General features: G+C 39.5%; 1 protein-coding gene across 2 annotated transcripts; it reads left to right on the forward strand.

Moving 5' to 3' along the window:
- Positions 1 to 9,981: 9,981 nt before the first annotated feature.
- LOC147890841 (MND1-interacting protein 1-like) lies at positions 9,982 to 13,694 on the forward strand. Of its 2 annotated transcripts, XM_087389279.1 has the most exons (3): positions 9,982 to 12,559; positions 12,845 to 12,870; positions 12,958 to 13,097. In XM_087389279.1, the coding sequence occupies exons 1-3, from the start codon at positions 10,229 to 10,231 to the stop codon at positions 12,959 to 12,961; spliced, it is 2,361 nt and encodes a 786-aa protein (XP_087245405.1). In that variant the 5' UTR covers positions 9,982 to 10,228; the 3' UTR covers positions 12,962 to 13,097. The 2 variants fall into 2 exon arrangements, with proteins under 2 accessions (XP_087245405.1, XP_087245403.1); XM_087389277.1 differs by lacking the exon at positions 12,845 to 12,870 and having other exon boundaries at positions 12,958 to 13,694.
- Positions 13,695 to 13,986: the final 292 nt, after the last annotated feature.

Below are 13,986 nucleotides of genomic sequence, written 5' to 3' on the forward strand. Positions count from 1 at the left end.
GGTGTTGGGTAAGATGCATCAATTAAGAGGCTTGTGTGCATGCAAGAAGTGGATTTGACATCGAGGCTCATAAGTGCATGATACTTGCACCAAAATTTTCACATGTTTGTTGGAACTTGTTAACCTTCTCTTTTTCTACTTGTTAACCTTTATCTACCACTCTTTTTCTACTTGTTATTCCTTCTCAAGATAAAACCTAGGTGGCAAAATAGGATCTAATGGAACATTATGAGTTGAGCCAATGACCACCTACAATTGTGGAGCATTCATCTCCTTTGGACACTCGAAAATAAAGTGACTTATCTCGAAAGCAATGGCCTGCAAACTATACCCAGTTTAGGATGAAAATCATCCACACATAACATCAATTGTCAAGGTCAGGGTTTCTTAGTATTCCACAAAATGCAAACCCTATTTTTATTCTTGAAAGGCATTCTAGGATCCCAATGGAAAGCCTATCACCTCAACCCAAATAGATCAAGTCTAGTGCAATGTATCTCAATCCTCTTCCATAGGGCACCAAGGTACCACATGCACCAACTTTCCATCCAAATACAATAGGAATTTTTGCAAAACCAAGTCTCATATTTATTTGGAGGAAAATAGAACCTCATAGAATCCCTTGGGACCATCAAAGATTTTCTCCACAAAGAAGAAATTTGCTCTTGTAAAAGGATTCCACTTATGCCACAAATGACCATCTTTCAATTTCGACCTCAACGACTTCCTCAATCGAAAGTTGGGAAGCATTAACATGATTTTCCATCACATATCACTACAAGATTAGATTCACTTGTGCAACTAAAGATGCAAAAGCCACCTCAAGATTCTCTACCTATGGTGTGTTTATAATCAAGGTGTCTAGAAGAGATTGACCACCCTGTGTTTGACCATATGTATCACTAATCAAGTGTGTGAGAGATCTCAACAATGGAAGCAGAATGGAAGAAGGCGAGAGAGAGGGAGAGACAAAAAAGAGAGAAACAAAAGTTTTGGTGGGTGCAGAACACCCTAATCTTGTATGTCATCCATATATATGTGTGTTTGAGTATTGTACATAATTGGGGTTAAGGTACAATGGCCTTTAACCCCCACAACCTCCCACTTAAAGGCCAATGTGCCTTTAAGGGAGAACAACTAGTGAACATATGCCCATCAATACACAACAATACTCAAACCGCCATTGATTAGGTAGACTCTTCATCGGCATATCTACTGGGTTATCATCTCTATGAACTTTGACAAGCTCTATGTGCTTGTCCTCAAGTACCTCCCTATCAAAATGATACCTGACCTCAATGTGTTTGGTCTTTGCATGAAAGACCAGATTTTGTGCTAGCTGAATAGCACTTATGGAATCACTATTCAACGTCGGTACACCTGTATAAATCCCCAAGTTTCCCACTAGCCAATCAAGACACCCTTTGTGGATAGACTCATCACTTATCATTTTAGAAATGTATACCTTGTTAATCCTAGTCCTTTCGTAATTCTCCCCTTTTCGTTATTTTTCGATGTAAAGGAGGTATCTTCAAAGACATCACTTAGAACTACAATCTCCTTGAGATTCTACCAAGCACAAAGCTCATTGTCTCTCATCACGTAGCCGTTCCACCTATCTATTTGTGTTATCAGAGTCATGAAAAGGGCTAGACATAATTACTCAATAATAGAAAGAGAAGCAATAAGCATAGATTATTCCTAAAAAAATATTTAGACATTTTTTGGAATCAAGGCAGTTCCCATGTAAACCATTAGGCTTTAATCTATTTGAGAATAATGCACAATTGTTTAGTAGATTATCAAGATGGGATTTTCTACTTATACTATGATACATAGTTGAGGGAGACATCATATTATTGGATATTACTTTAGTAAGTTGGAATTAGAAGAGGCACCTAAAGCAAGTTTTAATCAACTACCTGATGCTACGTTTCCATTTTTAGCCACTTAACACCAATGATTGGTATTATCATAATGATTTTTCATATTCCTCCACTTAACACTAATGATTGGTATGATTAGATACTATTTTTTCTTACTGATGGATTATTTCTTAAAGCATGTCTAGAGATAAGTAAAAATTATAAGAAGAAAAATCATGCAACTAGCATTATTGTGGCCAAGAGCTCTTAAAGATGGTCACAGTTTTGTTCTGATGTCATAAAGAAGGATGTCCAACTCAAATAGATAGTATGCCATAGCGGCCAATGTTACATTTAGAACAATTTCAATAATGGCGATTGGGTTTTGCAGTCAAAGATAAACGTCAGCCCAAAAAGTTTTCTCATAGTAGAATCAACAATCAAACTATTTAAGCTACCCTTGATAAAAGAACATGTGGACAAGTGTTTAGACAAGGTTAGGGTTAGAAAAATTCGTGTACTCCAAATGTTTTGAAGCTATTATGTTACAAGAACATCAAGGATGCACAAAGGCAACATTAATTTGGCTAGTTTCTTGAGAGGTTATTGCTGCTAGTCAAAATTGATCACATGTTAAAGGACAACTACACTATATTGCATGCAACATAGGAAGGTAAATAGATTATTTGGGCAAGCTAAGTACATTCAAAGATTATGGGAGAGATCATGTGCAAAGACAAGAGGAAATCAGCCCAAAAACTTTAGATTTTCAGAGGAAATCACCCCAAAAACTTTAGATTTTCTTCTACTCTTTCAAAGTTATATCCAAAAAATAGTGTGATAGCTCACTTGCAGGGCTTGTTGCCAACTACTCCAACAAAGGTCATAGATTTGGGCGAGCACTTAGATGATGAACCTCTTGGTAGAGCTAATCCATTAATAGCATTCGTGGATCTCCTTCAAGCTGTCTATTCAGTAAGAGAGGCTAAAGAGGAAATAGATACTATGCCAAAGGAGTCATTGATAAACAAATTATGATCTTCAGTAATTATTAGACACATGGGATGTAGTCTTCAGCTCATCCAACCACAAAGTGGGTATTAAAATTAAGTTTGGAAAAGAAAACTCAATCTAAATACCTCGACTTATGATTTAGTATTACATGTCCCATAGAATGTAAGTAAGAGACAATTTTCTAAATCGCAGATGGATGTAACCATAGCTAAGATTTAAGAGAAATAGGCATTCTAGATGCCTTTATGGAATAGCAGGCCAAATAGTCTTCTACATAACAAAAACAAATGGAAAGTTTCTTCATAAGTAGTATGAAATTGGATTAAAATTATCTCATTCATATAGGCCAAGAAATATGGGATAATATAAAGATGAGGCTAGTAAAAATAGTACAAAGATCTTATGGAGTGTATGCAACAAAGGAAGCTACTAAATAGAAGAGAAATTTGGAAGCAAAGATTGAGAAATTACAATCCAAAGTTGAGAACATAATCGAGAAAATATTTATTTTTAAGACTAAAGCAATAGACAATATGGAGTAGTAACTTAAGACATAGATATGATGACAAAGCTTTACAATACCTCAACTAATTTTCTTGCCTATAACAATACAGATGCATTCAATAGTTGATGATGCACATAAGGACACAAATAGAGATGCATTCAATGGTTGATGATGCAGGTAAGGACTGACTTAATTATCTCATTCATATAGGTCAAGAAATATGGGATAATATAAAGATGAATCATGAGACTACTAAAAATAGTACAAAGATCTTATGTAGTGTATGCAGGTCAAGAAATATGGCATAATATAAAGATGAGACTATTAAAAATAGTACAAAGATATTATGGAGTGTATGCAGCAAAGGAAGCTACTAAACAAAAGAGAAGTTTGGAAGAAAAGATTGAGAAATTACAATCCAAAGTTGAGAACATAATTGAGCAAAGATTTATTTCTAAGACTAAAGTAATAGACAATATGCAGTAGTAACTTAAAGACATAGATATGATGAGAAAAACTTTATGAGACCTCAACTAATTTTCTTGCCTATAACAATAGAGATGCATTCTATAGTTGATGGAGTAGGTAAGGACTCAAATAAAGATACATTCAATAGTTGATGATGCAACATATTTTTGAATTTGACAATGACATCAAGTTAGTTGATTATGAAGAAGATTTGGAGTACCCTATCCTATTCTAAAAGACATGAAGGTTGAACTTGCAAGAGCAGTGATATCCATTATTACAATAGATCTTGAAGATCCTATCAACTGTCAACGAAAAAGAAATTTGAAGTCATGAGTGGATTCGAGTAATGGATGGCATTTTCAAATCCTACCCATCTGGTGTGCTACGTGTAAAACCTATGATTAGCCTGAGTCTATTTAGAAAAGAGATGGAAAATCATGAGATATGGATATGGAACGCCATTAGTCCAATAAATATGAAAGGGCATAATTCTTAATTATATTTATATATAGTAGTATCTCTTTAGAACTCAGTAACATATGAATGATGCTATTATGTATCTACCATATGGATGAATCAATCAACCAGTTATGCACAAATTGAGACAATATGTTTTCAAAGCCTTCTATTGATGTTCACAAAGTTTATAATGGCAAACCTAAAGCTTGAAGTCTGAATAGATGCTTTTCCTAATATTTCCTAGTTATCATAAAGGGTTTGATTACACTTTCACAAGCATGTTGTTCTCTTATAAAAGATTGATGGTGTTTCTTTCCCATGCAACATGATTAACAAAGATTCTTTTGGAAATAGACCTGTGGAAGACCTTCAACTGTGTTCATCTTGTTGAGTGAAACCAAACTTTTGAAGTTGAAGTGTGTAACTCTACCATAATGTGCAAAAATAAACATCCTCGAACTTGTGGGAAGTTGTCAAGGCTCTCTCAAGGGGCACTAATGAGATGAAAGTTAAAATTTTATTTCAATATTTGTACCCTTTGCTATGACATTGTTTGGGTTGTACAACTCTTAAACTATGTAATCAATTTTGTTGAAGACTAACTCCATGTGCCTTTTAGCCATTTGGTGACTAATTAACTTTTGTACCATAGTGGGTACAAAAAAGCATCTCTAATGTTTTGTGTGTAGCCTTTATAATGTCTAGAGGAATGCCACCAATCCCTACTATCTTGTGTAGAGTATTATCACCCATAACAACATTCTCCTATGCATTTTGTCATATGCGGTTTTATACCTTCTTAATTTCTACAATTGAGTGTTTTAATTGATGTAGTAAGTAGATTGACCTAGATTATATTGATGGTTCATGACTCTTGGAAGAAACTCTCAATTTATAACATATGTACAATTCTATAAAGTTGCTCCTAGAAATCATCCTCAACCATGGTCATAGGGGGGCCCCAAGTACGACATCCTCTTGGCTTGTAGGCAAGGCCACCATATAAAATTGCATCCCAAAATTATGGCTGATATATCTCATCTTGCTATTCCATTCTTGCACTAAATCCTTGAAATTCTCATTTTCAAGATTTTTTAATAATCTGTTATTGTATACAAATGCATCAATTTTAATGTTCTATTTGCTAAAAGTCAATTATGAGTGTTACTATGAATATGTTTGTACATGCTCCAATTAGGCTCACTGAATTAGTAGCAGTTTGAGAACATTTATTATTGCAAGAAATTGCAACTCTTCATAATTAGAACCACATAGATAGTTGTATGTTGCATGTTCCTTGGCCATTGTCTTCACATACTTGGAGTTGAAAAACTCTTCTTTAATGTAATACTTACTAGAGTCTTGCATGCACTTACTAAAATCATAGGGGTTTGGGTAATGTGCATGCACTATGTCATGGGAGTTCTTCATTACCTCCAATACTATTCGATCATGTGCCATCACTTAGGATCCACCAGCATGCACTATGTAAAGGAGATGCACCTTTTGCCAATGTTTTCTCAAATAAGAATGCAATATTGTCCAAACTAGCTTCAAAAAAATTCACCCTACCATGCTATATAGATAATATACAAAGAATTCTCTAATGCAGCATTAAAAATATTGTTGTTGATCTTGCCTCATCCACAATATTCTTGTACCAAGTTGTTTCAGATGTTTTATATGAATCTTTCAAGACAAGGTCTAGTCCATGTGTATTGCATCCACCAAGTAAAGGTACTTATACCTTGCTTTCAAAATTAGCATGTTTGGAATTATTAATTGCATTGTCTATGATGCCTTGTAGAACCTTTTGAATCCCACCTTGTCACTATGAATTTGCTAGATTTGATCTCATCACTTATATTGTAAGACTTATAGAAGGCTTCTCTTTTGGTAGAGGCAATGGTCACATTGAAAATATGCAAAAGTGGGCAAAGGAATTTGTAGTCTATGATTTGGCTTTAGCTTGTTTATGATTGCTTCAAATGGATGGATGAATGATGCACGTTGCTAGACTCTCATGCATATGTTGCATCCAACAATGTGGTGCACATCGTATAATCACAAAGTTTTCCAACCGATTTGAAAGTATGTGCTGTTAAGAATCACGAATAAGACTCACAAATGATCAAAGCAATATACTGTGTTCACAAGAGAGCTTGGAAATTTTGGGCTTGGTCTTCCTCAAGGCTTCTATGATCATCAGTTGCCTATTTTTCGAAGGGGTTGTATGATCAAGATACTCGATCCTCCCACTACTCTCTCGTGTCATGCAAAATTTGCAATTCGATGCTCTTGGTGAAGGCTCCACCACATCATGTCGATGCCTAATTGACCCTAGATGATTTACAAAGTTGCAATATCTTTTGTATTGCACTTAGTAATTTGATTTTACTATCATCCAAAAAATGACCTCATGCATGGAGCACCTCTACCCACATCTTTTTTTGCAAGATGGGCATCTCTAGGGGATTTAATGTGAGTGCGTCCATTCCACAAAATCTACTTAGGACCGAGTGGCTTAGTTGGTGCACCCATGTACTTTAAGCTACTAATGATAGTTCTGAGGTTGATGTAGCCACGGTTGCTATATTTACCACAACGTAACAAATGTAATGAATTGGGAAGGACTCATAGAGACTATGAAATGCGTAGATAATAATTGAAAAGAGAGAGAGAGAGAGAGAGAGAGAGAGAGAGAGGGAGAGAGAGAGAGAGAAAGAGAGAAGATGGATGAAATTATCACAAGATTGTAGAATTAAGTTTGCAAGAACATATTGAATCCTCATGCACACCAAGTAACCATCAAACCTTCAATTAAGAAGTTCAATGTATTCCCATGAAGGCTTTGTATAGAGATATACAATTTCATTCAAAACTTCAATCATGTATGAATCATGCTCAATGGAATCATCAATATTATTAACATACCCCCACTACCTGCTATTCTATTTACATTACATGTGAAATTCACGCCTTCACACTTTGTCATGGACATGCATCTATGATGCCGGGAGATCGGCGTGTTTCCAATAATGTTCCTTTTCTCATAAGATGGCACTCTATTTGTTTCCCTTAAATAATGTACCTTAAGATGAACATAATGTTGACATACCAAAGAAGGAAGGAATATGCATGGACTATGTCATGGGAAAGGAAATGCACATTTTGCCAATGTTTTCTCAAATAAGAATGCAATATCGTCCAAACTAGCTTCAAAAAATTTCACCCTGCCATGCTATGCAAATAATATACAAAGAATTCTCTAATGCATCATTATGAATATTGTTGTTGATCTTGCATCATCCACAATACTCTTGTACCAAGTTGTATCTGACGTTTTATACGAATCTTTTAGGACAAGGTCTAGTCCATGTGTATTGCATCCACCAAGTAAGGGTACTTATAGCTTACTTTCAAAATTTAAAAAGATGTTTGGAATGATTATTTGCATTGTCTATGATGCCTTGTACAACCTTTTGAATCCCACCTTGTCACTATGAATTCAGCAAATTTGATCTCATTACTTCTATTGTAAGACTTATAGAAGGCTTCTCTTTCGGTAGAGGTAATGGTCACATTGAAAATTTGCAAGAGCGGGCAAAGGAAATTGTCATCTTTAATTTGGCTTTAACTTGTTTATGATTGCTTCAAATGGATAAATGAATGATGCCGGTTGCTCTCTCATCCATATGCTGCATCCAACAATGTGGTGCGCTATCGTATAATCACAAAGTTTTTCAACCGATTCGAAGGTATATATGCTATTAAGAATCGTGAATAAGACTCAAAGATGATCAAAGCAATATATTGTGTTCCCAAGAGAGCTTGGAAAATTTGGGCTTGGTCTTCCTCAAGGCTTTTATGGTCATCGGTTGCCTATTTCGACTAAAGGAAGAGAGTAGAAGGTGTATGATCAAGATCCTCGATCCTCCCACTACTCTCCCGTGTCATGCAAAATTTGCAATTGATGCTCTTGGTGAAGGATCCACCACATCATGTTGATGCCTAATTGGCCCTAGATGATTTACAAAGTAGTAATATCTTTTGTATTGGACTTAATAATTTGATTTTACTATCATCCAAAAAATGACCTCTTATGCATGGAGCACCTCTACCCGCATCTTTTTTTGCAAGATGGGCATCTCTAGGTGATTTAATGTGAGTGCGTCTATTCCACAAAATCTACTTAGGACTAAGTGGCTTAGTTGGTGCACCCATGTACTTTAAGCTACTAATGATAGTTCTTAGGTTGATGTGGCCATGGTTGCTATACTTATCACAATGCAACAAATGTAATGAATTGGGAAGGACTCATAGAGTATGAAATGTGTAGATAATAATTGGAGAGAGAGAGAGAGAGAGAGAGTTAAGTTTGCAAGAACTATTGAATCCTCATGCACACCAAGTAACCATCAAACTTCACTTAAGAAGTTCAAGTATTCTCATGAAAGTTTTGTATAGAGACATACAATTTCATTCAAAACCTCAATCATGTATGAATCCTGCTCAATGGAATCATCAATATTATTAACATACCCCCACTACCTGCTATGCCATTTATATTACATGTAAAATTCACGCCTTCACACTTTGTCATAGACATGCATCTACGATGCTGGTACGGCGTGTTTCTAATAATGTTCCTTTTCTCATAAGATGGCACTCTGTTTGTTTCCCTTAAATAATGTACCTTAAGATGAATAGAATGTTGACATACCAAAAAGGGAAGGAAGACATGTAAAAGCTTGAAAATGGTAGGTGACAAAAAGATCACGATTCCCATCTAGAAAGTGAGGCACTTTCAATGGTTGGGATGCAAAGAGGGGGGAGGGTGATCCATTCTTAGTGATTGATTGAGTACCTCATGCATTTGTTGACAAGAGTCAAATGACTTAGGGTGTTCATGGACTTGCACACCATGGGCACCGCCCACGGATCATGGACATTCAAGATTGCCTGACCACGTCCAGCCCACCGCCCAGATGCATTCAATGATTGGCGGGCATGGGTAGTTCTAGTCTGTAGACACCCTTATATCAATGGGCTCTATCTCATCATTATGGACCAACCACTGTTTGATTTGCAATACATATATTAAGTTTTATTATTATGGACCAACCATTGGTTTTTTGTGTTTGTTTGTTTTTTCGGACTCACCCACCCAAACACCGACCTAGGTTGAATGAGGGGACACGCTGCCGAGGACCAATGCGGCACAGAGGCAAGGGTCGAATGCAGGCAGGCAGTGCAGGGAGGAAGGCGGCCTCCGACCAAGGTGCGGGGGTGGGGTGGAGGGGAGGGGGGATCAAGCATTGTTTGATCAAAGAATTGTTTGGTTGTATATAATTACAAAAAACAGACGATTAAGGGGGTGAAAGGGATAGGGGAACAATGAAGGGGGAGATTCCCGGGAGGGGATGGACGGTGAGGATGCGGGGAAAGGGGGTAGGGGGGGGCGGGGGCCGTAGATGAGGGTGGAGACCGGCAGGTGGCGGTGGAGGAGGGGGGAGAACCGGGGAAAGAGCCGGCGGAGGGGGGGGAGAGACCGGCTGGAGGCGGTGGAATTCTCGTGAGGGGAATTTCGAGAAAACAAAAAAATAAAGGAGAGGAAGAAAAAGAGGGTCCAAAAAAGGGGCTTAAAAAAGGAGAGGTAGAAGAAGAAGAAGAAGAAGAAGAAGACGACGACCAAAAAACAGCAGCAGCAAAGCAAAGCAAAGCATCAGAAGCTTATCAGCAATCGCCATAGCTCGCCATCTCCGAGCTCCAATCGCCATAGCTCGCCATCTCCGAGCTCCATCCCCCCCCCCCAGGTATTTCTCCTCCCCCCCCCCCCCCCCTCCCAGATCTCCCTTCCCCCATTTTCCCCTCCCAACTCTCTCCAGATTAGCCCCCCCCCCTTCCTTCCACCATGCGTAGTGGCTTCCTCAATGCTTCCCCCTCCGATTCCCCCTCCTCCTCCTCCAGCTCCCTGGATAAAGTCAGCCGTAACAAGCGTAAGTTCCGCACGGATCAGCAGTCCCCCCTCCCCTCGCCCGCGCCCGCCTGCCCTGATTCCGGTGACGCTCCCAGGGGCGTTGCGCTGGAGACTGGCAGCAGTTGGACCTCGGACTGTCGATCTTTGAATGGGTCGGATGTTGTTATTGCCGCAGGCTCAATTGACAGCAGCAGGGAAATCTGTAATCCCCCTCCGGATCATGTCAAACCTTCCAGTTCCAGCAACACGATTTCCCCCAATCATGGGATGAAGGCTGCTGATTGTCCCGGGGGGTTTCAGCATTATCCATACTGTAAAGAGGATCACGAGTATGAGGAGTTGCAAGAGCCTGACTGGGACCATATTTCCGAAGCACAATTGGAGCAAATGCTTATGACCTTGTTGGATTCAAAATATATGGAAGCTGTGCAAAAGATCGCTTCCTATGATTATACCCAAGCGGACGCAATTGATGCTTTGCTGAGAAACGGTAGAGACGATCCGTCCAGCATAGTGGATAATTCTTTGGCATGGTTGCAAAATAGTAAGGCTAGAGGAGAGTTGAGAGAGCCAGCCTTTTCTGATTTGAAGGAGATGGAGAGTTATGTCCTGGCAGAAATGATCTGTACGCTGAGAAAGGTCCGCCCAGTCCTCAGTAAAGGAGAGGCTATGTGGTGCTTGCTTATGTGTGATTTAAATGTATCCCCTGCACGGGCTATGGACGATGATACGTTGTCCTCTTCTATCAAGAATGCCACATCACCTTCTATTGTGTCTTCACAGTCAAAGGCAGTCTCTAGTCCTTCATTGTCAAATATGCCTACGACTGGTGTTTCTTTACCTCAACAAACTCCTCGCCTGCCTCAGTCCTGTGTGCAATCCTCAGGCTCTTTAGTAAACTCTTACAAGGACAATCGCTCCGCTTTCTCGGCTCCAAGTTTTTCCTCTTCTCCTGTTGGCAAGGTTGCAGTTGCTTGCCGTCAAGGCAATCCTGATAAGTCCTGTGTCTCCAGGATTCCGCATAACCCTGCAGCTCTTATGAAAAGTAAAAGTGGGAATGTAATCCAAGAACAAGAAGTGCAGACTGCTAACCCTCATCAGCTTCTGTCAGCTAGGGTATCGACACCAGAAGAACAAACTACAAAGCTCGGACTATACCTTCCGGAGTGCTCCAATGGAGGTCAGTATGTTAGTAAACCTCACGGTTTGATACCTGAGCATCTCGCTTCTGACGTTGGTACTGCAGAAGTTTGTTCTGTTCTCAATACAGACAAACATACAGTACAGGTTCCGGCTGCTGGAGTTATACCACAATCTCTTGAGAACACAATTAGAGGCTCTCTTTCAGGGCAGGCACCAGCTGAAGGAACTCTTCAGCCCGATTTACCTACAAGTAGGGTGAAATCTGGAAAAACGTTCGGCCCAATTGTCCAATTGCCTGGTGATGGTACGGATCCGGTGCGAACAGACCTCCAGATAGGGAACACAGCTTCATTTCCTGGGTTCCAATCATTGCCAAGGGAAGCCTGGATGGATTCAGATGCCCCTGACAACGGGAACAGCCTGGCTTCAACTGGAACAGAGCTTTCTCTGGCGACAGCTTCAGGAGCTGCCAGTGGAAGCACTGAAGTAATAGGTGAAGTGCGGACCAAAAATAAAGAAGAATTGCCTGTAAATAATCCAATGCATGATGTTTCGATTAGTCGGATATTAGGGTGCACAGAATTAGATGGAGAAGAGAGGAAACCTGACATGCTCTGGCAGCTTGTGGATCGTGTAAAGGATCTTGAATCTCAGCTCCAAGAATGGACTGAATGGGCGCAACAGAAAGTGATGCAAGCTGCCCGGAGGTTGACAAAGGACACTGCAGAATTGAAAACTCTAAGACTAGAGAGGGAGGAGTACATGCGTCTCAAAAAAGAGAAGCAAGCTTCGGAAGAAAGCACTATGAAGAAATTATCTGAAATGGAAAATGCATTGCGCAAGGCTTTAAGTCAAGTTGATAGGGCAAACACAACTGCAAAGAGGCTGGAAACGGAGAATGCAGAGGTTAGAGCAGAGATGGAAGCTGCGAAGTTGACTGCAGCTGAATCAGTCTCTGTTTGCCAAGAAGCCACCAAGAGGGAGAAGAAATCTATGAAGAAAGTCCAAGTGTGGGAGAAGCAGAAGCAAAAGTTACAAGAAGAGCTGGGTGAAGAGAAACGGAAATTAGCTAGTCTCATGCAGCAGCTGTCACAAGCCAAGGAACGGCAACAACAGGCAGAGGTTAGAATTTAAAAACTCTCTTTCCTTGAAGGTGTAGTATGAAATGGTTCCTTTTTTGGTTTCTTTGTCTGATCTTCAGGTTAGTTGATCTCAAAGAAGAGGTTGTATGTAGAATTGTTTGATCGGATCTCAGTGGAATTGGTTCTTAGTGTTGTTGTAGGCTGTTCACATTTCCTGCTGATAGTTAGCTGATCGTACAAAGGATCGTTTGAAGGTTTAAATGCTGACAGTGCTGATCATGTAACAATTTTAGGAACATTTTGATTGTTTTGTGCATCGGTACAGGAAATTATTGATTCCAAGATCAAGGGGTCAGTGCAAGATTTTTCTTTTGCATTATAGCCAATGTTTGCTGTGGTGTTTGACTACCTGGCTGTGTCTAATATTCTACAATTCAGGTAAGGTGGAGACAAGAGAAAAAGGCGAGGGAAGAAGCATTAGCCTATGCAGAAACGGAGAAACGAGCAAAAGAGCAAGTTGAACGTTCTGCTAAGAGAAAGGAAGAAGAATTGCAAATGAAATCAGAAATAGAGTCCCAGCGCCATCGTGATGATATACAAAAGCTGGAAAATGAAATCGCAAGGGTAAAATTGTCATCTGGATTGCAACCGCCAATGATTAGATGGGGAAGTGGCTTTGGCTCGAACAACACAGACACATACACTGCTGAAAAGATGAAACAAGTGAATGCACGGTTATTATCTGAGATAGCAGACTTGCAAGAGTCTCAGAGGGATATTCATCGCGATAGGGAATGTGTCATGTGCATGAATGAGGAGATGTCTGTAGTGTTTTTACCTTGTGCACATCAGGTAGTATGTGCCAAATGCAATGACCTACATGAGAAACAAGGACTCAGAGACTGTCCATCTTGTAGAACCCCCATTCAGCAGCGAATCCGTGTCTATGGGGTTAAGTCATAGCTCTTTAGAGTGGTAGCAACTCCTCATAAATGTATGATGAGTGCCTGCTTTGGAGGCAACTGCTTCGTATCAGCAAATGTGTTGATGTTTGAAGCTAAACTTTGTTGACTTCATTAGAAAGATAAGTTCGACTATGGTTGGTACAAAGGTGTGTTTCTTTCTAACTGTGTCAGATTAGGTGGGTTTTGTGCACACTGTTCGTTCAGAATTGCTATGCGTTGGGATGCTGTCTTTTTAAAGAACGTCTCTTGTGAGAAAGACTTCATTATTCTTAGTATGGTTTATCAATGCCCTGGTGTGTGGTCTGGCATCACCTGGAGAACAGTTTTTTGAGTGCTACATGCTTGTGTGCCTTTATGGCAATGCTTTACAATGTTTTTTGGCGGTGTGCTTTGAAGCATATTGATAGGTAATATTGTTTAGCGGCACTTAAGGTAGCTTTTTGCATGCACGTCACTTTCTGACTCTCGTGGTGATATACAGGAAGATCTAGAATGCAATTAT

Source organism: Dipteris shenzhenensis, chromosome 18 (genome assembly GCF_047967505.1).
Source record: "Dipteris shenzhenensis isolate YYH24624 ecotype China chromosome 18, Dip_SZ_1.0, whole genome shotgun sequence".
In the NCBI taxonomy this organism is placed as follows: domain Eukaryota; kingdom Viridiplantae; phylum Streptophyta; class Polypodiopsida; order Gleicheniales; family Dipteridaceae; genus Dipteris; species Dipteris shenzhenensis.

What these genes read in the sequence shown, in the direction of transcription:
- LOC147890841 (XM_087389277.1), top strand. Translation starts at nt 10,229, where the DNA reads ATGCGTAGTGGCTTCCTCAATGCTTCCCCCTCCGATTCCCCCTCCTCC. An exon ending in AACGGCAACAACAGGCAGAG is followed by an intron (nt 12,560 to 12,957) that starts GTTAGAATTTAA and finishes TCTACAATTCAG; the next exon opens with GTAAGGTGGAGACAAGAGAA.